Raw genomic sequence first — 24,184 nt, 5'->3', positions numbered from 1 at the left:
GAGTGCATGCTCCTGGGGTATATACAAGTGAGGATTACTCAGAGTTTCCAGTTCTTTTGACACTTCTATGAAACTCTGTGCCAGTTCAGGTTCTCTCAAGCTCAGCTCACTCACTGATGATCTGAGCTGTAAGATCTGACCCCAAACAATTGACCTTCCCTGTTCCAGCCATTCCAATGCCATCTCATATCTTTCTGCTTCAATTGCTGTTGCAGCTGCATTGCATATCAAATCACTGTACTGCATGATCTGGGCATATCTGTCTGTCATAGGCAGGCCAAGCCATGCAACTTGAGACAGTAACTCAATGCATGCTGATAGGCAATTAGAGGAGATGAAAACTGATATTCATGCAAATTCTTTGCCCATTGCATGGCTGAGTATAACCTTAAGGCAGGTGCACCTAGTTCTGATGTTGTTGCATGCATGTACTGTTCTATTGCAGCCTTTATATCATCAACATCATGAGTCACACCAAAATGGGTAAGTAAGGCATCCCCAAGATCATTGAGTACTGCAGGCCTCTGAGGATCATTCTTGGCAGTTACATGTAAGCCATTCTTGAATTCCTCTACTGCTCTGTTGACATCTGCAACTGCACCCTGGTGGGCAAACCTAGATAGCAGAGCATGTCCAAGTTCCATAATGGCCAATTTAAAGTCTGGATGATCACTTGGTGTCATGTGTGCTTCATGTTTGAGGATTGTAATAGCCTCATTGAGATCTGCAACATCCCTGGACACTGTGAACTTGTGCCTGAGAAGCATGGCTAACACAATGAGCATATGAGGCTTGTTTGGGTGCTCTTTATTGACTATCTCAACAGCAGTTCTGGCAGCCATGGCTCCCCTTTCAATGTCTCTGGGATCCTTCTTCATACCATAACTGGTATACAAGGCCTGTGCTAATGCAATGAGTCTGGTTGCCTTCACATCAGATTTCTCAGTCATCTCAGCAGCCTTCTCAAGCAAGGCAACTGCTCTCTTAATGTCTGGCTCTCTTTTGAGCCTCTCATATCTGGCCTGTAGAGCAGAACCTGCTGTAGACATATGCTGAGGTCTCTCAGGATGATCTTCAGGTAGGTTCAATAGTGCAACTTCATAGCATCCAATAGAGTTGTCTAGGTCACTCATGTTCCCTAAGTGATGGAACAATGACAAATGCATGCCTGCCTCTGCACTGAGCCAGTCAGAATGCTTAGGATGATCTGGATTTCCCATAGTCAGATCATCCATGATCTCTAAGCCTTCTTGAAGATGGGCAAGCTCAGAGAAGCATGAATAGTGTAGGTATAATGCTGATGCTAGCATGCCTAGTCTCTCCTGTTGCTTAGAATCATCATCAGGAGTCAACTTGACAGCCTCTCTGAACACAGATATCCCTTCTAGAACATAATCCTCAGAGCCTTTTCTCTGAAATAAGGCATGCAAAGATTTGCCCAGAGTCATCAACCAAGCAGGCCTGTCTGGGTGGTCATCAGCCAGTAGCCTCACTGCATTCTCTTGTGCAGTTACAGCTTCAAGGATGTCCATGACATCCCCATGTAGCCTGTAGTGGACATGGAAGAGGACCCCAATCATCTGGAGTTTCTGGGCCTTATGCGGGTCATCATCTGGAAGTTTCATGGTGTCAGTAAAATCGCATAGTATGCTGGCAATTTCTTCCTCGGTGACCGTGTCTACATGAGCAATTAATCAGCATCAAGACACACACAACAAACAACGACACACCTGCAAGGGACTTGTATACATCCAAGTCCCGATAATCCGCGCGTAAACCTGGTATGTAAGACGTATATCTCAATCCCTTCTCGCTGTCTGTCAATGGAGGCAAAGGGTTTGGATCCTCGAGGATCTCGAGTACGACCACGTTGCAAGTGGCCGAGAGCATTAGCGAAGGCGGGCCATCGTCCTCAACTTCGTACAATGCTCGCACGAGATCTGCGGCCCCGAGTTCAGTACGCTGCATCCGAGATGAAGGCGCTGAAACTCACGGTGATTCACGGCGAAACCTTGCAACTCGAAGAGGCTGACATCGATCGAGGCAAGGTCCTGAGGCGATCGTTCCTGTTCCAGTACCACCATAATCTCGATCAATGAGAAGTTCCTTCGCTGTGAAGCACCGTATATCAGTGAACGGAAGCTACATCGGGGGGCGAGAGTACGTAGCACGGCCGTCCTGTACACGACGCCCAAGACAGCAACACTTGAAACGTACACTTTGAAATCTTCAGCCCAGAACCACGCTCCTTCATCTCCAGTCGGCTTCCTCAGCACCGCCGGCGTGCGACTGACGACCTCTTCCGAATCAGTGTTCCGCAGCTCGACAAGAGCCGTGCCTCGTCGTTCAGTATCGGATGTCCCGTTTTACTGTGGACACGAATGTCTACATGTCTACTTAGCACACGCACACAAGCTGCGCTTCCAACTGAGTCATGTTCTCACCGGATAACGACAATCGAAGCTTGCCCGACGCAACCCTATTGACCCGATTCCATGTCAGTACAACAGAGCCCGAGACAGTAAGATTCTGCCTCACATCCTCGTGGATTACACTGCTTGATTCGCGAACAACAGCAATGGCGTTGTCGAAGACGAGATGGTCGTGGACGAGGAGAAAGAGAGGGTCCGGCAGAGATCAGCTACTGATCTCAAACTGATCTCGAAGCGCCCGAGGGGTCGGTCTTCCTTGTGTTTTTGAAAGCGCGAGCAGCAGCGCAATGAACAGTGGAGCACGAGTCGTACATAGATACAGTATGTCATTTCGACATGTCTCGCTCGTCAGTGTAATACAATCCCGCGGGAAATACAATATATGGTATCTCAGTGCTTCAGTCCAATTGCCCCTAGCATCGGAACAGTCAACCCTCGATATAAGCACATCAACATGCTTCGCATACCTCGCATACCTCGAACTCCGCCAAATTGGGCTCAGAATCCACCCGTTCCTCTCACCCTCGCAATACTACCCTGAATGCCCTTGACCAAGCCCTTCACGCCCTTCGTGACGCCCGTCGAGTCCTGCAGTTCCACACCTTGCGCGTCACGATACACACCGTCGTGGCCAACGCGGTGCAGGTGCGTGTTCTGCACGCGCTCGATCGAGTCGAGCCACTCGCGGCAGATCGTGTGGCTGTCGACCATGACGTTCACCTCCGAGGAATGGTACCATGATTGCACGTCTGTCAGGAGACGGAGTGAGAATGTCTGGTAAGTATAATACGACGAGCGAGGCCTACCTTGGTTTCCATTGCCCATGATGCCAACTTCGTCATCAATGACCATAAGTTTGACCTGAGAACATGAATTCGAATCGACACCCAGCGGCAAGCGGCGGACTCACATGGCAATTCCTCTGCTGCAGGTGCGCATTGATCGGCTTGCACTGGTCCCGGGCTGCCATATAATCAGTAAACCTTACAATGCGACGACAGCATAGCTATCACCCACCAGTGTACCAGTAATACTTCAGCCTCTCCTTCTCCTGCTCCTCCAATTTTCGTACATGCCCCTCACCACCTCCTCGTTGGTCCCTCCCTGCAAAGGCAGCGCCTCGCCGCCATCATTGAATCCCACGTCGACATACAACGTGACCTCGATCCCGCGCCGCACCGCGCTCAGCACCGCATCGACGATCGGCGCCGCGCTGAACGTCGGCGTCTGGATGAAGACCTTCTCGCGGCATGCCTGAGGGCCGCGAGCCACGCTGCCGCCTGTGGGCAGAGTAGCGCACGCTCTTCGTTTACGGGCTTGCCATAGGGTGATCGGTTGACGAGGACCATGGGCACCTCTTCATGGGGCGCGTGGACGATGTGCGGAGTGAACTCGCGCGAGGGGTCGAATTGCTCAGTGGCCTGTGTGGTCTGGTCGCCCGCGTCTTCGAACATAAGAAGTCAGCATGGTATGCTCCCTTGAGAGACCACGAACACTCACTGATATGGTCCGTGATTGTCTCATACTTGCCACTGATGAACACCCGTCCATCGCCCTTCGTCTCCTCGTTCGTCTTCGCCTCGTCCTCGTCCCTCGCCTGCTCGTCTTTCTCCCTCATCGCCTTGAAGATCTCCTCGCCCCTGCTCCCATCCAATATATGCGTCGTCGCATACTCGTTCTCCACCCCGAACTTGTACCCGCCCTCCGGCGGCTGGTACGGCCGGCCGACGAGCGGGAGCGGCGGGTTCATCGCCTTGTACCACGAGATTAGAGCGGTGTCGTACATGCTGTCGACGATCGGGCCCTCGAGGTGGCTCATCATCTCCATGTTCGCCCGATCTTGAATGTTGTTCGAGCAGAGGATCGCCATTTTGCGGTCGACGATCATGAACTTGCAGTGGAACGTCCCGAGCACCGGCCTGCACACGCATGTCAGCTCATCCGCATGCGCATCAACTGAAGAAAAAGACGCACTGATGGAAGTTGACCAGCTGGAAGTCCACCCACGGCATCTCCTCCCGCTTGGGATCTTCACCGCGTCCGACGTCCACTCGGCCTCGTCCACGAACAGGTGGCTCTCCGTGAGCATCTTCAGGTTCGCGCGGTCGTACATCATCTTCACGACACCCTCTTGCCGCGTTCTCCGCGCGCTTGGAGAGCTCGATGAACGCGTCGCTTATCTTCGTCGCGGACTTGGACGCCTGCCAGTAGTTGGTCGCGAGGAAGACCTCGTGCTCGGCGCGGATGATGCAGTCGTAGTGGTGTTGGATGATGTCGGGGATGCTGTCTTGGAGATCAGTTGGGTTCTAGGCATGCGGAAGAGGATGGTAGGTCGCTCTACACGGCAGACAGCGCATATATGCGTCTACAATGAGGTACGCAGGTATATTGCGCGCTAACGCTACATCATGGTACCGATGTGCTCTTCGCGGACTAGCAGCAGCATATATGCGCTCCCTGACAGCAATTAAGGGATATATGCGTCGCAGAGGGCGTTCTCAATCACAAGCGAGGCTTCCAGCAGTCGTTACACTCACCAGGATATGATCGTGAGCGGCATTACGCCCGGGAGCCAAGCAGAGGGGGCGAAACATAGCCCGCCCAAGGGTCAACGTCAAGCGTCTTGAGTACATCATGGTAGATCTGCGAAGCAAATACATGTTAATTGAAGATGCATGATCATACATTGGTGGAAGCGAAGTGAATTCGTAGCCGCATACATGTGCGTGCGACGAAACGGTGAAGCTGTTCAAAGCATTTGCCCATGCGCATATAGTCAATGAGACTGAATACCGTGCAACGTAGCATGGCAAACTAGACTTGCAGACGTTTTCGATCGTGCCCGCGACCCCGTACACATTGCTACAGCCGCTGCAATGTACGTCGTGCGGTTTGGCGGGCGATCCACCCAACGGGCACAGACAATTCTCCGAACCGACGAAGGAAAGGAGATTCGCCACACACCTTCAAGAACAAGTCACTTGGCCTCGTGCCGAACTGTCCGCACTCTGCTGCCCTATCTAGATCCTCCTTGGATGGCTCGTCCTCCGCCGTAGCTTCCTTGGCATCCTCGGGTGTCGATCCAGTCTTCAGCATGCTCTTCACAGTGGCAAATATGCCACCGGTCGCGTTTGGATTGTGGATGCCATGATGGTGCTCCTCGTATAGTTTCTTCCCGAGCTCACCAGGCGACTCCTTGGGATTGGCGGCGAGTGCAGAGGTAAGGGTCTTGTCGGAATGAGTAAGGTTGTGAACTCGTTCAGAGACCATGGCTAAACAGTAGAGAAATCTTGGGTGCGCTGCCAAGAGGGGAGGAGGTTATAACAGTGGGGCGACTCCGACTCTCCAGAGCTCCACCGCTGGCAGCGGACTCAGCCAACTTGAAGGTATGACGAGGCACAGCCCGGGCTAGCCAATAACGAGGGCGGTGATCCATAGACCCTCCTGGATCGCGCTGCGCTCGAGCGCACAGTGACATCGACTGCGAAGTTGAAGTTGCTGCGATACTTCTGCTGCCGCTGCGTCTTCTGGCCTGCACCGTACACCCTACCAGTCTGTTCAGTACGTGTCCTGAATAACAGAGTAAATTATGCACCAAGTTACTGACAACGGGCAATTCGTCTGATCTGCCCCGCAGACACCAGACCATGGAGTAAGTATAGTATTGATGACGTAGTGGATCGAGGTTGGATCGACGCGACGACGACACAGGCGCCTACGACTGAGAGCGGCTCCTCCAACGTCGATGCGACAGAAGTTCGTACGTGACATTAGAGAACTGAGTACTGAGTACTCAAGCTCGTCTAATTAGTTTGTGTATCGCAGGATGCAAATTCACGAGACGCTAAAATGAAATCTTCAATGAAGCAATGCATCAGCCACACAAGTAGACATAATTGTGGGGAATATTCGCCAGTCAATGCGTTGGCAGTGCTTACACGGGGAAGTTCAAGCAGTTTCGATAAGTCTTTGTCTCCCCTACGCAGGCTACAAGGAAGATCTCTTTCACGGGAGGGCGAAAGCACGATATTCATATCTACTTCCAGTCGTCGGCTCTCCTTACGAATCGACAGCTACTTACGATCACCACTGTCTAACAGCAAAAAACTATCGACTCGGAGCCCGTCATCAGGGATGCCCTGGCGATGGACAGTATAAATGAGAATACATATATTCAAGCCATGATGAGATGTATGTGGTCGTGCGCGTGTATACACCAAACTGTCCCACACCAAGCTTCGCCAATCCTGAGAGAAAACAAGAGGTCTACGGAGCTTGTGAGAACTCGATGAGACCTGCTGTCTTGGCTTTCCATACAGCACTTACCCACCACTTGGGCCGTCAGGCCTCAAACCTGCGCTGCACTGTAGAGACCGACTTTCAGAGGGAGCGAGGGGTCGCTGCTTTCCTTTCCGGCCGTCGGGTACATCACGCCCGCCATGTTCCATTCAATGGGCTTGTCGCTTACTTCGAACGTGAATGTTGACACAAGGACAGATAGAACGGTCTCTGCGGTCATGGTCAGATTATCGATCCGACGTTAACCTTGCTAACACTTACTCATCTCCATTTCGGCGAATTTGAATCCGCTTGCGTAACGAAGTCTCAGAGTGAGCGCACAGTCAGGACGTCGTGCGTAGTACACTTACATACAAGCTCTCTTCCCGCCGGAGAATGTCATCCTATGCATTCAAAGTGTCAGAGAATCGACACACTGAATGTTTTGCGAAGCTCGTACAAATGGGAGTAGACGCCAGGGACGCGAGCATCCGCCATCTTAGTCGAGAATCCGGAGAGCCAGCGCTCGGGCTTCCACTCGAGGGAGTCCTCGCCCCACAAGCTCTTGCTGACATTGCATCCAAGAAACTCGAGAAAGATCTCCGAGCCTTTGGGTACAGGTATTTCACTTATTTGGCGACCATCTGTCAGGGTTATCGGTTGGGATAGAGGAAGCACGGTGTCCTTCGTCGCCCTAAACGAAATCGTCGGTGGAAGCGTTCGTTCATGAACTGATAGACGTACACTCTGAATAGCGTAGTAGCAGGGGGGTGACTGACAGCGATACTGGAAATCAGTAGCCCGAACAAGGAGCTGAAATCATAGCACAGTACTCACAGCCTTAGCGTCTCCCGACAGACGCTGTCCAAGATCGGGAGCTTGTTCAGCTCTTCATATGATAGTTCATCGGCAGCATTGGCCTCAAGGAGCTCATGTCTCAGCTTCTGCTGCATATGAGGATGCTGGGCTAAGAGATGTAGGATGCGCGAGAGTGCGTTCGACGTCGTATCCATCGCTGCAAAGAGGAGCGTGCTGACCCAGAGTTTATTGCCAATCTTATTAAGTGCCGCCCGCATAGTAGAAGCCGGAAAACTTACGACATCTGCCCGACAATCTCGTCCTCCGAAAGTTGATCCTTGACATCAGCTGCTGTGTTTGCACGTACTGGAATTTTCGTCAGCAAGAGCTCGGATCGATGAGTATAATGAAGTTTAGGAAGCTCACTGAGGCTGCTCAGTATGTCTTTGCGCCCGTCTATCTGCTTCACGGCTTCTACGTCCCCCAAAAATCCTGAGCTTCGTCTCCTGGTATATCGCATTCGCTCTCTCGTGCATTGTTTTGGCAACCGTGGTCAGTTGATTGACGGGAGATGCAGTCGGAAATGATTCCACTACTGCCCTGCACAACCATCCGGGAACCAACCTCTTGGAAAGAGGTAGTAGTAGTTTGATGAAAACCGATAGGCGAAATATGAGCGGACTGTTAAAAGTGCGATATGGAATCGGATTATGGTCCGCGGTGAGTCATGCATTTGGAGCCGTCAGCATTTGCGGAGTAGTACAACTGTGAAACGTACGCGAGTGCTTTCAATGCTTCTCCGTATGGGTCTATCCTATCCTCAACCAGTGGGTCGAACGTGCACCCTAGGCCGCCTTGACCAATAAGCTCCAAAGCCGTTCGTCCCATCCAATGCAGAACATCGAGTTCCCGTGGCCCATCCTGTACACGATATCGGATTGCATCCCGTAACTGTCCAGGAAAAGTTAGGTCATAGTCTATGATACCAACGGCGGCCGTCATCTTACCTTATGGATGATTGAGTAGAACAGCGGTAGCATATGGCGCATGTGATTGATAGAGAAGACGGGATTCAGTATCTTGCGCTGCTTTGCGTGCTGTTGACCTGCATTGCAGTGAGTGGCCTCTTCGAAACAACCAACAAACATGTCATACCAAGTGTTGATAGAAGTCCAGGTCCAAAGTACAAAATATTGCCCCTACAATGAATTAGCCACACAAATCCGCACCAAAAATGTCACCTGTAAGAGACGACGTACGATATGAAATCCTCAGTCACCTGATATATGTGTTCTTCCTTGACCAAGATGTAGTGCAGAGCTTTGGGGTCTGCGACACACAGTATAGGTCGCTGTGAGACAAGATGTGAATGTTGATCAACATCTCAAATATCGCCAAGAAATAAATGAATCCACCCCGAGGAAGCCGTTGATCTTGGTGATAGGTCCGTAACTCGCCAGGCGTCGCTGAAAGTTCTCTCCGTCACGAGCAAAGAATTGATTGAAATGGCCTGCAAATACGTGTCAACTGAATGGCATCGCAGACCTGAAGAGGCATAGGATCACATACCAGTCCAGAAAGACTTCACCGGCGGCCCTGAGATCTTATGCAGAATTGAGGCCGCAAAGCGCGTATATAGATAGGTGACAAATGACCACAGTGCGAGAGCTGCCAAGAGACATGCTAGGACCAGTGAAGTCAGTGCCATGATCATGCGCAAGATTCATGGCTACGTGGGGCCAAGGAAAGCGATCGCCCCGCTGTATATAAACCCGGAACCACAACCTATGGGATGGAATAATAGAACACTTCCAATGCCCGATTGGTTGGCTGGTTACTGAGCCCAGGTTCCACGAAAACCACATCCGAAGGTTGCATTCATCTGCACACTAAAGATAGGAGCAGGAACACGGAACACTCAACAAACGCTCCCACAGTTGACGAAGGGGAACTGTACGGGCTATAACTCGTTTGAGGTGCATTGTACCCGCGGCCGTTCACATCAACCTTCGCTGGTACTGAGGACCTCATGCCCTATCAGATGGGACATAATTGCCGCAGAGAATCGGCGAGGAAGCGGGATCTTGTCACCGTTTCGAAGGATTCTCGCACCAGGAAGGGTTTTGTACAGTGAAGTGCCTGTTGGGTGTATAAGGTTCAGCACCACACCACAACATTGGTGCGTACGCACGCACATCATAACGAACATCAAATCCGTACTCTGTGAAACCATTCTATTCTGACGAAAAGGCAGGCTTTGAGGCATCCTGCCATATATTAGCAAGAGCCTATTGTTCAGTGCGGAAGCAATGCATTGAAACATGTCTAGTGGTCTACTTTGAATCAGAGGAAGAGAACGTCAAGCCTTGTGAGTCGATGTTCGGGAGCGGCCCAACAAACCACTTCCTTGCCGACACTAACCAAGAGCCGCCGGAAAATACGAATACTGCCATTACAATCACGACAGTGTAGTCTGTCACATCAACGTGCAATAATTAGTTGCGCAGGCAATAGGCTACGAACATTGAACGCACTCATGTCTTGATCATTGACGGTTCTTGACGTGGGAAAGCAGAGAAGGACGATGATGAACACCACCCAGGCGACCGCAATGATCCCTACAGGGATGTATAATGCACCGAGCGAGAAAGGACCACGGGTTAACTTGTGCCTCCCCGAAGTGATTCGAAGGAATATGGGTGTCGCGTATGATGTATACATCCCAATGACCGAGGCCCTAGCAGATCATACCGTCAATAACTCCGCGTTCCTGAAGACACAGGTGACCGTGAATTACCCAGCAAGCGAAGTTAGTGCGGTCGATGAGAACCCGAGCAGACCGCAAATCGCGGCCAGAACCATGACTAGCCAGACAGCATTCACAGGTGTTTGCGTACGCCGGTTGATTCTCTTCCATAGTCGTGATCCAGGAAGCGCGTTATCCCTTGCGAAGGCAAAGATCACGCGGGACGCATCCACGCCCTGGGCGGCGCCACAAAGGAACTGGAACGAACAGATGAGCGTGCTAGAATTACAGTTCATAACGATAGCCTTACTTGTACGACACAGGTCATACACCAGATGACAAGCATCCATCGCTTCCCGATAACATCCAGGTACAACTGACCCATGGGCATCGACAGTTCCGTCGCCAGCAGGTCCGGGACAGATACGATGGCATACGAAGCTGCGATGCACAGAAGCCATCCGAGTGATGCCACGCTTGCAACAGATACAAGTATAGCAACCGGAGCTGCCTTCGCCGCGCCAGAGACCTCTTCCGAAATATGCGCAGCAGAGTCATCTAGTAAACGCGTCATGTATCAGACGGGTTCCCTAACGTTCCTACGGGCTCACAGCCAGTAAATGTCCACATCGGCACAGTGAACGCAAGCATGAACGCCCAGGCATCTACATAGACAAACGATTACCAAAAGTCAACACGGTGAAAGAACGAAGGGCTCACTGTTCGTCCATCCTGTATGGTTCTCGAACGAAGCAAAAGCCTCCTTGGTCGAGACTCTGCTGTCCCCGGCTGCTATCGGCAACGCAAGAATAGCTGCTGCCGTCGTTCCAACTGTTTGTCTAGATGAGCATGTGCCCAGGAGATCGCCGAGACGAAATGGACGCACTTGTCACTAGAGCATAGAACAGATTGAGCCGAGCTAGTACTCGAGTGGCTGCAGAACATATGCAACCATGCACAAAGAGCAGACCGAGCAGAATTCCGTACGTCGGCCCAGCACCGAGATTGACTGCGCCATCAGTTCCGACGGCGATCGCGGTCGTGATCATCTGGGCCCTGCGATCAAGGATTAGTTGTACGACAGCTTTCATGCGCGTTGTTACATACAACGTGTAATCGATAGAAGTAACCAGAGTGACTTGGCCCGTTATGTTGGCCCAGCCTGTAATCCAGCCAGCTAGGGCTGAATATTTCTCAGGTGCCAATTTTGCTGAGAAATAGTATAGACCAGCACTCGTACTGTAGGGTTCAGCCATCAGTAAGTTGCACCTGCTCATGCGAACATTGTTCTCTCACGCACGGCATAGAGGACGCAAGCTCCGCCATGGATGCTGCTACACACATGACGAACGAACACGGTATGAACCAACCCCAGACTAGACCGACGTGTCCGCCTAGAAGTGATTCAGTATCGAGAACGACGGACAATTCGTACGGACTGACCAGATGGGAGCGAGATAGAGAATGTCGTGGATATGCCCGGAATGACCGCCATAATTGCAAACGCAAAGGCTACGGTCTCAATCATCTGCAGATTGTGACGGTTAACGACTGAAACATAGGGAGCATGTCGAGATTCTACCGAGAACTCGCGCTTAAATTCTGCTTTGTAGCCCAGTTGAGCAAGGCGAACGTTGTCCCTCGGATCGAGATACTTTGCCGCATTTTCTGCAGACTCAGCATCATCGACACTTAGAGTATGCACGGATGTCTCCACACGTCCTTTGTTGTCCCCGCCTGCCATGACCTAGAAGGTTTGCAAGCACGCTAGGTGAGTTGGTGGTACCAGGTAAAGATGGGGCCAGAGGGCTGTGAACAGTAAGAACGCTTGCGCATCGCCCCATCCTCTCCGGACATTGCAGAGAGGGCAAACTCCAACCCGAAAGGATTGGCAATCCTGGGAAGAGTCTAAGATAAGGTGTCTTCGCGAAGAAATCTGCCGGGATTGACGGGCAAACCTTCATTCATAATCGACAACTTCGGGACACCAACAGTCATGCCGGCCGTACTCAACCGAGCTCGCATGGAGCCCATCGTCGGTGACCACCTGTGGTAAACTCAGTGATACTGGCTCAAGCTGAGGCAGGAATGCACGAACCAAGATTAGAGTTGAACTTTCATACCCGGCCATGTCGTCCGAGGTCGTCCGTCTCTTGGCGCAAATGATAAGCTGAGAACGATGCTTTGGAGCCCTACGCGTGGTCCTATGTTGCCACACTACTCGCACCTTGGGGCGTTCAGAGACGCTCTGTAGATACCATCCGACAGGTCAGAGTCTCGGGGCACCGTCGGTTGCGCGACGTGTTCCGACTTCCGACGAGGTAAAGGCTCTCATCAACCAACATGCGACGCACGTTAGAAGCGACATGAATTGACCATGCATCCAGAGTGCGACCTTGCTACGTAGTACGTCTCGAGCTATGCAAGGGAGTCGTCGTCGCTATCATTCAGGAATCAGGATAGATCAGGATAGACTGCCGCACTGCCGCAGTCACCGTACGAGATGAGGAGGAGAGTATGAAGGCAATAGAATCAGAGTTATAACATTGAAGATTAGTCGACAAGTCTGTATGAATGCAGTATAGATGTGTCGTTGAGTCGCTGCTGCCAGTGGCGTATGGGGACCGAGCGCCGGCAGCGGAGCGCCACCGGCAGGACGTGGTGATCGGGCTTACCATTTATGGATTTGATACTGAACGCCGCCATCATGACTCCAACTACGATCGCCCGACGGTGGTCTCTGCTCCTGTTGCATAACTACATAAGTATATGAGTGTATGTCTGATAGTCATTGATTCTGATTGGATTGGATTCAAACTCATGAAACGAAGGCAATAAGCTTAATATGTACTGCCTATCACCTCGACTTCGTTGATGACGTCGAAGAAAAGCTGCCACCTGTGTCAGTCATCCGTTCCTCTCCCTAATAATCAAGCTGCTATATCATCTCCTTGTCATCTCCTTGTGAGGACAAACGCAACGAATTATACAAATACAAGGTTCGGTTATTCAAATGGTGCCACACCGTCCTCTCCACTTCAATCTGATACGTCCCATGCCCGGCGTTGGCACACTGGCACCTATAATAGTCAGCAGAAGAGAATGTTGCATGGGAATCTTCGCAGTTAGAAGAGCGAAAGAATAATAAGGGTCGCATTGGCAGGACCCTCTTGAATTGTACACATCTGCGATGCATGCCAGTGGTGATACCTAAGGCTCGCGTAGTATCCGGCCATTGTCTTCATAGCCATCCTCAAGCGGTGGTAGGTATCTGCACTAGCCTTCCTCCGTCTATAGAGAGTACGCCTCCGTCGATGTATGACCCCGCCTGCATGACTGATGGTTATCGATGGGCGCGGGGAGGAAGTGGGTCGTAACAAACCTTGCTTGCGAGGAAGAGCACAAGACCGGTCATATCATCCGTCGTTCCCACACGCTTCAGGACAATCGACGCTTCCAGTACCTTCTTCACTGCCTCATCCATCTCGTCAATCATCTCTGTGTCGCCGCGAGTTCAGGAGCCGACCGACAGAGGATAAGGGGACGCACCTGACGGGAAGAGTCCCGGACATATGACGTTGCTCCGTATCTTCCAGTCCTTCAAGTAGTGCGCCATCATCTTCCCGAGGTGCGTCACGGCGGCCTTGCTCACGGTATAGCTCAGGCTGAACACGGCGCTGTCCTTCCTGTACGCCGCGATGCTGCTAATGGTGAGCACCTGGCTACTCACGCCAGTGCCGCCCGCAGCCAACGTGCGCTTGTTCCCTTCATGGAGCAGCTCCATGAATGCGACCGTGCCGAACCACACGGCCGCCACGTTCACATCGATCGTCTTCCGGAAGCTGTCCAGCGTCTCTGTCTCCCACAGCGGCGTCTGCAGCTGCGTGATGTCGCCGTGCGCCTCAGAGGGCGTGGGCAGCTTCGGCTGGTGCGCGAGGCTCACTCCTGCGTTGTTGATGAGGAGATTGACGTAGCCGCTTCTTGCCTTGACGATGTCAGCCATGGCCCTCAAGGATTCCTTTGACGAGACGTCGCCTTGAAGTGGTATCAGATTGCCATGATTCTGCGAAGGTATTCGAGGGTCAGAATTACTCCTATAGCAATATGATGCCGAGGAAAGGTACGCACACTGTGTTCCTTAACAGCTTTTTCGAGCGCTTCCGTACGTCGGCCTACGATGTATACAGTCGCACCGTTGGTCTCGAGTGCGGTAGCCAGCATGAGCCCGATTCCTACATTGAGGGAGATTTGGTTAAGAGCCCGGCCCAATGACAGAAGACACAATGCAATCGCAGAACTCGAATCTTCGCAGGTCTGGCGCTCCGTGCCGGACTGAACCCACGCACCTGTGGCTCCGCCCGTGACTACAGCGACCAAGCCTTTTACGCTGAATAATTGCGCGGGATCGCTCAGGACTGCTGGCGTCATGGCTGATCTGTACCGACTTCTTACAACGAGTGCTGTAGGCCTACATATATATACGGACCGTCCAATGATAAAGCCGATAACGGAGGACATGTGAGTAACGAGAACAACGACTGAGAGTATCGGATGCTTACTCAGCCCAGGGCCCAGTGTATCGCAGCAAGTAGTGCCAAAATCAGTCCAAGCTCACCCTACGCGTCATTCATGAGACAAGGCTGGGAACTGCTTGGCTCACGGAACCGTGTGCGATGAACACTGCGTTAGTATAGGTAGGCACAGAAGCCTACCATGGCGATCGATGGAATCAACGGTGCCGAGCAGTCAGCGGGCAATGCGTCTCCACCGCGTCAATTTGCTCTACTGAACACCGATGACAGAATGTGTCTACTGTGATCTGCTATCGGAACCGCCATCAGAAGCGGACGAGCTGGCGATAACGGCGATTTGTACTTACACATTATTACATTTGCAGTGACTAAAATACGGAGGGCATGCTTAAGAGCCTGCCTCCGTCAGTGAGATGGACGCCTCCGTCGATGTAAGACCCGGCCTATAGATAATCGGTCATAAGTTCACCGGAAATCACACACAGGTCCACCAGACGCACCTTGCTCGCAAGGAAGATGACGAGGCCTGCCATATCGTCCGTCGATCCCGCACGACCAACCGGGATGGTCGCCTTGATTGCGTCCTCGCTAATGAAACCATCTGCCATCTCTGCATGCACATCACACTCAGCATGGATAAACCAGCGCCTCGGCTTGAAGGATGGCCACGAACCTGAGGGGTAGAGTCCCGGGTTGATGATGTTGCTCCTGATCTTCCAGTCTTTCAAGTAGTGTGCCATCAACTTGCCCAAGTGCAGCACCGCTGCCTTGCTGACCGTATAGCTCAGGCTGAAGATTCCGCTGTCCCTCCTCAGGGCCGCGAGGCTGCTGATCGTGATGACCTGGGAGCTCACGCCCGACCCGCCCGGCGCGAGCGAGCGCTTGTTGCCCTCATGCAGGAGCTCGAGGAACGCGAGCGTCGTGAACCACACGCCCGCAACGTTCACGTCGAACGTCGTGCGGAACGTCTCGGGCGTCTCCGTGTTCCAAAGGATCTCTTGGAGTTTGGTGATGTCGTTCCCGGTGTCGGCGGGCGTCGGCAGTTTGGGCTGCGGCGCGAGGAGCACGCCTGCGTTGTTGACGAGCAGGTTGATGTAGCCGTGCTTCTGCTTGATCGTCTCCGCGACCGACTTCAGAGAGTCCTTAGAGGAGATGTCGCCCTGAATGGGGATGATATTCCCGTGTTTCTGAATGATGTTTGAGAGTAATTAGACAGTCGCTTGGCAGACAATCAATGGTGCACGTACGGAACGCTCCTTGGCCGCCTTCTCGAGAGCTTCCTTCCTACGCCCAACGATGTACACAATCGCACCGTTGTTCTCCAGAGCGGCGGCAATCATCAGCCCGATCCCTACATCATCGAATATCTCGGGTGAGTCTCGACTCGTGTAACCGACGACACACAATTGCATGCGGTACATGGTCATGGATCTGGTACGCACCTGTAGCGCCGCCCGTGACAACTGCCACCTGTCCCTGCACACTGAACAAGGTCGTAGTATCGCTTAGTGTGGCCATCGCCGTAACTTCCGAATTGACTTGCGACGAGTTTGGGGTATATGCAGAGTAGCCTGTCCGAGTCGCGTCCGAGTCGTCGACGTGGGTAAGTAGGTGTATATCGTTCACGCCATCCCAATATATGCACCGTCACCCTGCGCCGGCGCCACTGGCAACTACTTATCCTACTAGTAAGCTTATCTTGCAGTTATCTTGGTCATCGCGATTTCCTGTTACGAATGACATCGCGCCGGCACACCGGCGGACAGTGGATGGCGCAAGTCGAGTCCTGACAAAGCTCTTGAAGTGATAACAGCGAATCCAAGGGAATCCAAGGGCTCCGGGTCGACGCAGCATTATGACCTGGTGTGGAGACAAGTATAATTGTGCCGTGTGTGCCCGTTTCGTGAAGAAAAAGACGTCGACTCCGAGCAGATAGACAAACGTAGGGATCGATGCCGCGTCGAGGAATGTGTTCGTTCGTGCTCACCTCCTCAAGGCACCGTCACCGGACGGGCCGATCGTCATGCCGAACCGACACCGAATGTCTCGGTCATTCCATTTATGGCAGGCTTGTCGCTATTGTCGCAATGCGACCAACGCCACTCGAGCGAACTTGCGACGATACCACTTGGATACCACGCAGTCTCTCCCCTTGTACATGCTGTATTCTGGTGCAGAAAGAACGACTGATCTGCGATACCCATACGCCGACTACTCTGTAACAGACTACATAGTACTGTACCATCAAAACCACATAGCAGGAGCGCATTAATATTATTGTAAGGTGTGCAATCCACATTCTCCTCGCTTGACGTCTGTTGCTGCCTGTTGGATTGACCTCACCCATATTGCAGCATTCTGAGACATGCCGAAGGCACCTCGTAGCGCCAAGCCACGACCATCGTCGTCCACGTCGAACGCACTAGACATGTCTATCGCGGGCAAGACGCGTGAAAAGCCCAACGAGAGGAAGCGTGCTCGGACGGCGAAATCGGACGGTTCCTACGAAATTGAAGACGCTCGCCCCCAGCCCAGCGTGTTTCGTAAGCTCCCGCTGGATATAATCTTCGAGGTACGCCCTTGCCATTTGACGATAATCTGCCTTTTTCGATTGAGTCCTGGATCGCATTGACAGATATTCACCTACTTAAAGCCGGTCGATCTGGCAAACCTTGCGCAGACAAATACGGAATTCCGTACAACCCTCGCATCACCTCAGGCTTCCACGACGTGGAAGGCAGCTCGAAAGCGCGCTGCAAATGCCCCCGGGTGCCCATCGCTCGTGTCCGAGGTGTCATGGGCAAAGTTCATTTATGGCCCATCTAAATGTCTGGTGAGCAATAGTTAGTCAAAAGTCGCATCGAGCCGATGATCATAACGCGACCAGAAATGCGACACGTCCAACGTACTCAATCTAGACTTCGCTCTCATGCGACATGTATGTGTACCATGCAAGAGGAAGTGAGTGAACCACTCAGGCGCTGCCCCTGTAGACTCACAAATACCTTGGTGCAGACTCGTCGAGATAGGAAACCTACACAGACGCTTCCCTAGCGTCCGTCCGGTGGTTTTGGAGCTAATCCCTTATACGACTGGTTAAGTTGTTCTCATATCTCATGATCAGGGCGCTCATCTGGCCCTGTAGATCATGTACTGCCCGGAAAGAAATATTACTGGGACGCTGATATCAAGGCAATGGCGAAGATATACGGCGATTATAAGAGGAATATCGACTTACGAAAGGCAAACGCGAAGACAGCGCTGCAGAAATACAGAGACCAGCGCGTAGAACATGTCCAGGAGGTCATCAAGGTTCGTTATCAAACATGCATATGGTCTGAGCTCCGTGAGTGTCTCTTTAACGCGCCAAACATCCAGTACGAGAAGAAGTGTAGAACATGGTTGAACGGGTTTGAATCCCATCTCGGCGACGAAATAGAGGAACGCAGGAACCAGCGCTACAATTTGTAAGCGATACATTGATCCCGCGTTACGATGCGATGGTGACAGTCTCCACTCAGAATAGCGCAGCGTTTCCTCGACCTAGGGTACGAGTGGCGAGATATCCATGTTATGCAGGACAGGCCAGAGTCTAAGTATGATGGAACTTTGACCGAGCAAGGTTAGTTCTTTCGCTATCCTCTGTCGGCCAATTTGACACCATTCCGACACAGTGTGGGAGCGCATCGGGCCCGTTCTCCAGCTCGACATCGAGATTGCACGGTGTAAGCGGCTGGACAAGGTCGAGGCCAGCACGATCAAAGCACGGAAAGCCCTAGTTGAGAACCTATACTATGGTTACAAGCTAACACTACGGCCCATTGAGTGGGTCCACCTGCCGCCTCCCGGGTTCGTCTACACCATCCCGGCATTCCGCTCGTTGATCTACACCAACCTCGACGTCCCGCTGGAAGCGGCTGCGTGCAAAGAGGCTGCGCAACGGCTACCCGAGTATATCTCGGCCTTCCACGACAGCCTCAAGGCTCGCCTCCTGCGAAGCATGGCCGACAGCCATGCCTCGACAACGGGAGCAAGGACGTCGACGCGGCCGCTCGGGGACACAGATACCCTTCTCTCGCTGGCCACCTCCGTTTTCAGCCTGACTTCGACCACTGCGTGTTTGGAACGATCCTTCGGCTTCGACGACCTCACTGCGCAACTGGCTTATCGCGACCAGGCCGGCCTTCTAAGTACATCGTTCTGGGTAACGATGCACGACTCCGAGGAAGGGGAGATTGCCGGCCACACCCTGAAGCACGATGTGCTTGGATCGAAAACGGTCGAAGCGCTGATAGCAGTACTCGGTCTTGATCCTGAAACTGCTCAGGCGGAAGACCTGGATCGAATGGGCACACGCTTCCTCTGTGGGAACTGCCAGTCCATGGGGTGGCTCGCACGACTGACCGACCATGCATTCAACTGGCGAGGCGCCGTGAGCATCCTTACGCTGAGTCCGTGTTCTCCGCGCATAACTGATGTACGCTGCCGGCGTTTCGGGCGACTTCTTCTAGGTTTTGCACTGCGTGCAGGTACACGATGCGGCTCCAGAGGCACAGACCTGGAGGATCTTGACCCCAGACGAGCGCAAAATCGTGCGTCGCGCAGAGGACACTCATGACCCAGCCCTGCGATTTATGTGGAGCTGCAACCACTGCACTGACTATGCGGAGATACTGCTGTCGCGCTCGGCCGTCCAGTCACACGTGCGAGAGGAGTGAGTCTTCTGAGTTTAGGTTTGGTATTCTCTCGTACGCTGACGAACATGCGCAGACACGACATCGCCGAACCCGAGGAGGACGTTGATTTCTTCCACGCACATCCGACGGTTCGCTGGAACCCGCGGCCTCAGTCTCTCTCGCGCAGCCTTAGGCGTGCAGGGCAAACACCGGACGCCACGGGACAGGCAGACAACGGCGGTGGCGACGCCGCCAATAGGAGCGGCGCGTGCATCGTGTCGTAGGCTATACCGAGGTGTGTCTGATACGATGATTATCGATTGAGCATTGGCTGACCAATGTCAGAGCGCGACCCAACGCACCAATTCTTTACTGTGCATGTTGTATCATCACAATACATTATTCAATATTGATCTTATTCGATGGGTGCATGCGACTAGTACTGTGACGAGCAGACGGGAAGAAGTAGAACTGAGGATGGGTGGAACTACCAATCCAACGGAGGAAGCCTCCTCAACTTGTATCGGGCCTGCTTCGGTGCTCGCTCTTGTCGAGTTCCACTAGGCTTCGAGTATACTGCAGAGCGATAGCGAGTCAGACGTTGCTTGGTATGTTCGAACTTCGGTTACATGCAATGATGATGCATACTGTACACCCCTCCCCATGGGCCGGGATTGTGATGCCGACGCGACACCGAATGTCTCGGTGATACTCTTTTTGGAGGGCTTGACACCGTGACCGCCCGATCGAGTCTCGACAACGGCGCAACGAGTACCTCCTTTTGGTCAGCAACAGAGACTACGACAACGCTGTGATTCCGACTCAGGCTGGAGCAGACGCCACGACATTGATCACTTGCTATCGTTGTGTGGCGTTTGGTACATGCACGTGAAGTCTCTGACTTCTTTGCACCAGTATGTGCTCGTCCTTTCTGCGGCGTCATCACAACACTGACACAGGGGTGCATCAAGGTGTAGGCCTACCTTCCGTTTTGATACGGTGCAGCGTATTGCTCTGGAACATGCCGGTGACAACTCGTAGCGCCAAGCAACGTCCACAGCTGTCTGTGAAACACACTCCAGACAAGGATGACGCAGGCAAATCGCACAAGTCTAAAAGGCGGAGGCGTACTCGAGCGGCAAAACCCATGGGTTCGAGTGACACCGAAAATGCCCCTCTACTCAGCGGGCTTCCTGCGCTCCCCTTGGAAATAATCTTCGAGGTGTGTACTTGACATTTGACGACAATCAGCTTTCTTTGTATTGAATCTCGGTCTGTTCACAGTTATTCGCCTCTCTGAAGCCCGTGGACCTGGCGAATCTTGCACAGACGAACGGAGCTTTCCGTGCAACGCTCACATCACCTCAGGCTTCCATCGTGTGGAAGGCAGCGAGGAAGCGCACAGCAAATGCTCCTGATTGTCCACCGCTCGTGTCAGAGGTTCCCTGGGCCAGGTTCATATATGGCTCATTCGAATGCCTGGTAAGTGCGTGAATGCGGAAGATATCTACATCGAGCCGATGATTGTTCTGGAATTAGAAATGCGGCAGGCCTGGTATCCGTAATCTGGACTTCGCTCTCATGCGGCATGTATGCGGTGTATGCAAAGGAAGGCGAGTGGAAAACACAGATGATGCCCCCGTAGACTTACAAGTTGCCTGGTGCAGACTCGTCGACGCACGGACCCTTCGCAAAGAGATGCCGAGTGTCGATCCAGTGGTTCTGGAGCTACTTCCTCATACGACCTGTGAAGCTTTCCTCTCGTCTCGTCTTATGCGTAGGATGCTCATGTGACCGTCTAGTCTTTGACCTGAGATTTTACTGGCCAGCTGATGTTAGGGCGATCGCGAAGATATACGGTGGATATAAGAGGAATGTCGAGTCACAAATGGCAGGTGCGAAGAAAATGCTACAAGAATACAGAAAGGAGCGCAGGAAACATGTCCAGGAAGTCCTTGAGGTTTGTTTTCACAATATATACGGCCGGTTCTCCTCGAATGCCTGACTGACACGCCGAAAACTAGCATGCAAAGAAGTGTCAAGCATGGTTAAAAGAGTTTGAATTTGCTCTCCATGACGAATTAGATGAACGTAGTGAACAGCGCTACCAGCTGTAGGTGGCCAGTTCGTTTCATGTTATGGTCGTTTGGTGATTGTCTCCACACAGGATCGCAAAGCGCTTCGTGGAGCTAGGATATGAGTGGCCCGACATCCATGCTATGCGGGACAGACCGGAGTCCAAGCACGATGGGACTTTGTCCGAACAAGGTTAGTTGTTGCGCCATCTCCTCTGTCGGCCAATGTAACACTGCTTCGACCCAGTTTGGAAGCGCATCCGGCCCGTGCTCCAACTAGACATCGAGATCGCACGGTGTAAACGGTTGGACAGGTTTGAGGCGCGCACAATCAGAGCACGAAAGGCCCTAGTCAAGCGCGTATACTACGCATACAGGCAAACACTACGGCCCATAGAGTGGATACATCTTCCACCGGCTGATTATGTTTATGTGATCCCGGTGTTCCGCTCGCTGATCTACACCCACATCGACGTCCCGCTGGAAGAGGCTGCGTGCGACGAGGCTGCGCGACGCCTACCCGAGTACATCTCAGCCTTCCGCAACACCCTCAAGGCGCGCCTCTTGCGAAGCATGACCGACAGCCGTCGTGGTTCGACAACGGCAGCAAGGACGTCGACGCGACCGCTCAGGGGCGATGCCCGTCTCTCGCTAGCCACCTCCGTCTTCACGCTGACTACGAGTTCAGGCTCGTATCTGGAACGATGCTTCGGCTTCGACGACCTCACTGCGCAACTGGCTTATCGTGGCGAGGTCGGTATACAAAGTACGGCCTTCTGGGTCGTGGTGCACGACTCTGAGGGAGGAGATATTACTGGCCACGGCCTGAGCTACGATTTGCGTGTATCGAAGACAGTCGAATCTCTGATAGCGGCACTTGGCCTTGATCCTGAAACCGCACGGCCAGAAGACCTGGATCGATTGGAAAAACGCGTTCTCTGTGGAAGCTGCCAATCCATGGATTGGCCCGGGCTCGCACAACTAACGGATCAGGCATACAGCTGGCGAAGCGCCGTGAGTCTCTTCATGCTGTGCCCCGTGTCCTTCACCCATGCTGATGTATGCTGCCATACCCTCGGGCTTCTTCGTCTAATAGATCTTGCATTATGCGCATATACACAATGCTGCGCTTGAGGCACAGACCTGGAGGATCTTGACCCCAGACGAATGCGACATCGTGCGCCGCGCGGAAGACGCCCAGAAGCCGGCCCTTCAATCCATGTGGAGTTGCAACCACTGCATTGCCTATGCGGAGCAGTTGCTGTCGCACTCGGCCGTCCAGTCGCACGTGCGAGAGGAGTGAGTCTAATCTGCCTGTAACACTCTCGTACCGGTACGCTGACATTCACGCGCAGACATAATATCGCTGAGCCTGAAGAGGACGTTGATTTTTTCCACGCGCATCCGACGGTCCGCTGGAATCCACAGCCGCAATCTCTCTCTAGAAGTCTTAGGCTAGCAAGGCAGGGCACCACAGGACAGGTAGACGACGGCGACGACGATGAGGCCGAGAGGAGCGTTACGTGCGTTGTGTCATAGGCGATATCGAGGTGTGTCAGGTACGATGAATATTGAACATATGGCTGACCAGCGTTGAAGTCCGTCCCAGCACTAATTCATTACTGCGCGTGGTGTATCACAGCAATGTATCGTTCGAATCGATCTCATCTTATGGGTGCCTAGCACCAATGCTGTGACGACTAGACGGGAAGGCTACCAATAAATGACGAACGAGCATGGCCTCCGCAACTTGAAGGGGCCCCAAGGCATTGATGTGGACACTCACTGTAGCCAGCTTGAATCAGTCCTCGGTATGGTCGAGTATCACGAGTCCTCTGACTTTCAACAAGACAGCAAACCAGTATGTTGAGTCGAAGCTTTAACATATGGGTCTTTATCAACGTGTTCACAGGCTGCCCAACATCGTTCAGATGACCAGGTATCGTTGGCCAAGATCCCGGCCCGATGCGTTAACGTTTAGCGCCCAGCCACACAACGCGTTCAAGAAGTTCGACATCTAGCGCTCTTATTGTTACATCCAACAACAGACAACGGTACAAGACGCCTCTATCTTGCAGCTAACGATTGTACAGCTCGAAGGGTCGCACACGGTAATACTGTCTAGCAATTCGCGGAGTCGCCTCAGACTTTGCCGGGAACTTGTGGCCACATTGTTGCCGCACTAGCCTCAGCACTTCAGAACATCATTGAAACTCATCCGACGTCGTCTTGGGCTGCAGTGCTATCGTTCAGGCGCCTTTCACCCACTTCCCCCCTCCCCACGCACACATACACGCAGCTTCAGGACATGCCAGTGACATCTCGCGGAGCGACTCACCGTCTGCGGTCTGTGGGCCACACTTCGAAGACGGGCAGCAATCGCAAAGAAGAACCGAAGAGCTGCTCCGGCTCCGAGGAAATGCGCGCGCAAAAAGCAGAAGCTTCGGGCGCCGAAGACTCTCCCTCTCGGCTCAACGTCTTCGGTGAACTTCCGCTAGACATTGTCTTCGAGGTAACTATCACGTCACACAACACGTTCATCCACTTTCTCATGAATGTACCGACCGCAGATACTGTCATTATTGGCACCATAGGATCTGGCAAATCTTGCACAAACGGATAGAGCGTTTCGCGCGACGCTCACGTC

The 24,184-nt window shown here is 52.7% G+C and overlaps 7 protein-coding genes across 7 annotated transcripts; 2 read left to right on the top strand and 5 right to left on the bottom strand.

The window, feature by feature from the left end:
- Positions 1 to 2,720: 2,720 nt before the first annotated feature.
- B0H18DRAFT_1028289 (uncharacterized protein) lies at positions 2,721 to 5,021 on the bottom strand. Its single transcript, XM_048029929.1, has 10 exons — positions 4,970 to 5,021; positions 4,468 to 4,890; positions 4,407 to 4,447; positions 3,933 to 4,351; positions 3,672 to 3,876; positions 3,516 to 3,645; positions 3,450 to 3,489; positions 3,343 to 3,395; positions 3,239 to 3,293; positions 2,721 to 3,181 (listed from the first exon to the last, which is right to left on the bottom strand). The coding sequence occupies exons 2-10, from the start codon at positions 4,546 to 4,548 to the stop codon at positions 2,931 to 2,933; spliced, it is 1,275 nt and encodes a 424-aa protein (XP_047889473.1). The 5' UTR covers positions 4,549 to 4,890; positions 4,970 to 5,021; the 3' UTR covers positions 2,721 to 2,930.
- An 89-nt stretch (positions 5,022 to 5,110) lies between these two features.
- On the bottom strand, positions 5,111 to 5,938 carry B0H18DRAFT_1028287 (uncharacterized protein). The gene has a single exon (XM_048029928.1). It carries the CDS (start codon positions 5,700 to 5,702, stop codon positions 5,295 to 5,297), a length of 408 nt encoding a protein of 135 aa, XP_047889472.1. The 5' UTR covers positions 5,703 to 5,938; the 3' UTR covers positions 5,111 to 5,294.
- A 3,903-nt stretch (positions 5,939 to 9,841) lies between these two features.
- On the bottom strand, positions 9,842 to 11,998 carry B0H18DRAFT_882015 (amino acid transporter; the record flags this gene model as incomplete). The annotated part of the gene is made up of 11 exons (XM_048040874.1): positions 9,842 to 9,981; positions 10,043 to 10,245; positions 10,306 to 10,511; positions 10,565 to 10,812; positions 10,866 to 10,919; positions 10,975 to 11,085; positions 11,141 to 11,310; positions 11,362 to 11,493; positions 11,555 to 11,648; positions 11,698 to 11,782; positions 11,837 to 11,998. 11 exons carry the CDS (start codon positions 11,996 to 11,998, stop codon positions 9,842 to 9,844), a joined length of 1,605 nt encoding a protein of 534 aa, XP_047889471.1.
- A 1,179-nt stretch (positions 11,999 to 13,177) lies between these two features.
- On the bottom strand, positions 13,178 to 14,784 carry B0H18DRAFT_1028273 (NAD-P-binding protein). The gene is made up of 5 exons (XM_048029927.1): positions 14,601 to 14,784; positions 14,383 to 14,486; positions 13,804 to 14,317; positions 13,637 to 13,752; positions 13,178 to 13,582 (listed from the first exon to the last, which is right to left on the bottom strand). Exons 1-5 carry the CDS (start codon positions 14,770 to 14,772, stop codon positions 13,508 to 13,510), a joined length of 981 nt encoding a protein of 326 aa, XP_047889470.1. The 5' UTR covers positions 14,773 to 14,784; the 3' UTR covers positions 13,178 to 13,507.
- A 165-nt stretch (positions 14,785 to 14,949) lies between these two features.
- B0H18DRAFT_1028268 (NAD-P-binding protein) lies at positions 14,950 to 16,771 on the bottom strand. The gene is made up of 6 exons (XM_048029926.1): positions 16,229 to 16,771; positions 16,034 to 16,137; positions 15,460 to 15,973; positions 15,287 to 15,396; positions 15,134 to 15,229; positions 14,950 to 15,076 (listed from the first exon to the last, which is right to left on the bottom strand). Exons 1-5 carry the CDS (start codon positions 16,302 to 16,304, stop codon positions 15,155 to 15,157), a joined length of 879 nt encoding a protein of 292 aa, XP_047889469.1. The 5' UTR covers positions 16,305 to 16,771; the 3' UTR covers positions 14,950 to 15,076; positions 15,134 to 15,154.
- A 129-nt stretch (positions 16,772 to 16,900) lies between these two features.
- B0H18DRAFT_638922 (uncharacterized protein) lies at positions 16,901 to 19,900 on the top strand. The gene is made up of 11 exons (XM_048038900.1): positions 16,901 to 17,070; positions 17,141 to 17,358; positions 17,422 to 17,619; positions 17,674 to 17,747; positions 17,802 to 17,881; positions 17,932 to 18,098; positions 18,165 to 18,253; positions 18,308 to 18,408; positions 18,461 to 19,218; positions 19,298 to 19,500; positions 19,557 to 19,900. The coding sequence occupies exons 2-11, from the start codon at positions 17,152 to 17,154 to the stop codon at positions 19,744 to 19,746; spliced, it is 2,067 nt and encodes a 688-aa protein (XP_047889468.1). The 5' UTR covers positions 16,901 to 17,070; positions 17,141 to 17,151; the 3' UTR covers positions 19,747 to 19,900.
- A 360-nt stretch (positions 19,901 to 20,260) lies between these two features.
- On the top strand, positions 20,261 to 23,172 carry B0H18DRAFT_1028262 (uncharacterized protein). Its single transcript, XM_048029925.1, is given in 13 exon segments — positions 20,261 to 20,326; positions 20,338 to 20,376; positions 20,434 to 20,684; positions 20,747 to 20,944; positions 21,002 to 21,075; positions 21,130 to 21,209; positions 21,265 to 21,422; positions 21,487 to 21,575; positions 21,630 to 21,730; positions 21,785 to 22,551; positions 22,634 to 22,836; positions 22,893 to 23,087; positions 23,137 to 23,172. The coding sequence occupies 10 exon segments, from the start codon at positions 20,484 to 20,486 to the stop codon at positions 23,074 to 23,076; spliced, it is 2,055 nt and encodes a 684-aa protein (XP_047889467.1). The 5' UTR covers positions 20,261 to 20,326; positions 20,338 to 20,376; positions 20,434 to 20,483; the 3' UTR covers positions 23,077 to 23,087; positions 23,137 to 23,172.
- Positions 23,173 to 24,184: the final 1,012 nt, after the last annotated feature.

Source organism: Fomitopsis serialis (genome assembly GCF_022376445.1).
Source record: "Fomitopsis serialis strain Sig1Antser10 chromosome Unknown B0H18scaffold_79, whole genome shotgun sequence".
In the NCBI taxonomy this organism is placed as follows: Eukaryota; Fungi; Basidiomycota; class Agaricomycetes; order Polyporales; family Fomitopsidaceae; genus Fomitopsis; species Fomitopsis serialis.
This window is presented reverse-complemented; position numbering and strand designations above follow the sequence as displayed.

What these genes read in the sequence shown, in the direction of transcription:
- B0H18DRAFT_1028289 (XM_048029929.1), bottom strand. Translation starts at nt 4,548, where the DNA reads ATGATGTACGACCGCGCGAACCTGAAGATGCTCACGGAGAGCCACCTG. An exon ending in CTCAGGCATGCCGCGAGAAG is followed by an intron (nt 3,646 to 3,671) that starts GTCTTCATCCAG and finishes GCCGACGTTCAG; the next exon opens with CGCGGCGCCGATCGTCGATG. An exon ending in GAAGTATTACTGGTACACTG is followed by an intron (nt 3,396 to 3,449) that starts GTGGGTGATAGC and finishes ATTATATGGCAG; the next exon opens with CCCGGGACCAGTGCAAGCCG.
- B0H18DRAFT_1028262 (XM_048029925.1), top strand. Translation starts at nt 20,484, where the DNA reads ATGCCGGTGACAACTCGTAGCGCCAAGCAACGTCCACAGCTGTCTGTG. An exon ending in TGGGACTTTGTCCGAACAAG is followed by an intron (nt 21,731 to 21,784) that starts GTTAGTTGTTGC and finishes GCTTCGACCCAG; the next exon opens with TTTGGAAGCGCATCCGGCCC. An exon ending in CATACAGCTGGCGAAGCGCC is followed by an intron (nt 22,552 to 22,633) that starts GTGAGTCTCTTC and finishes TTCGTCTAATAG; the next exon opens with ATCTTGCATTATGCGCATAT.
- B0H18DRAFT_1028268 (XM_048029926.1), bottom strand. Translation starts at nt 16,304, where the DNA reads ATGGCCACACTAAGCGATACTACGACCTTGTTCAGTGTGCAGGGACAG. An exon ending in TGTCACGGGCGGCGCTACAG is followed by an intron (nt 16,138 to 16,228) that starts GTGCGTACCAGA and finishes TCGATGATGTAG; the next exon opens with GGATCGGGCTGATGATTGCC. An exon ending in AGGCGGCCAAGGAGCGTTCC is followed by an intron (nt 15,974 to 16,033) that starts GTACGTGCACCA and finishes AACATCATTCAG; the next exon opens with AAACACGGGAATATCATCCC.
- B0H18DRAFT_638922 (XM_048038900.1), top strand. Translation starts at nt 17,152, where the DNA reads ATGCCGAAGGCACCTCGTAGCGCCAAGCCACGACCATCGTCGTCCACG. An exon ending in ATGTCCAGGAGGTCATCAAG is followed by an intron (nt 18,099 to 18,164) that starts GTTCGTTATCAA and finishes CCAAACATCCAG; the next exon opens with TACGAGAAGAAGTGTAGAAC. An exon ending in CAGTCACACGTGCGAGAGGA is followed by an intron (nt 19,501 to 19,556) that starts GTGAGTCTTCTG and finishes GAACATGCGCAG; the next exon opens with ACACGACATCGCCGAACCCG.
- B0H18DRAFT_1028287 (XM_048029928.1), bottom strand. Translation starts at nt 5,702, where the DNA reads ATGGTCTCTGAACGAGTTCACAACCTTACTCATTCCGACAAGACCCTT.
- B0H18DRAFT_1028273 (XM_048029927.1), bottom strand. Translation starts at nt 14,772, where the DNA reads ATGTCCTCCGTTATCGGCTTTATCATTGGACGGTCCGTATATATATGT. An exon ending in AGTCACGGGCGGAGCCACAG is followed by an intron (nt 14,487 to 14,600) that starts GTGCGTGGGTTC and finishes CCCTCAATGTAG; the next exon opens with GAATCGGGCTCATGCTGGCT. An exon ending in TCCGGGACTCTTCCCGTCAG is followed by an intron (nt 13,753 to 13,803) that starts GTGCGTCCCCTT and finishes GCGGCGACACAG; the next exon opens with AGATGATTGACGAGATGGAT.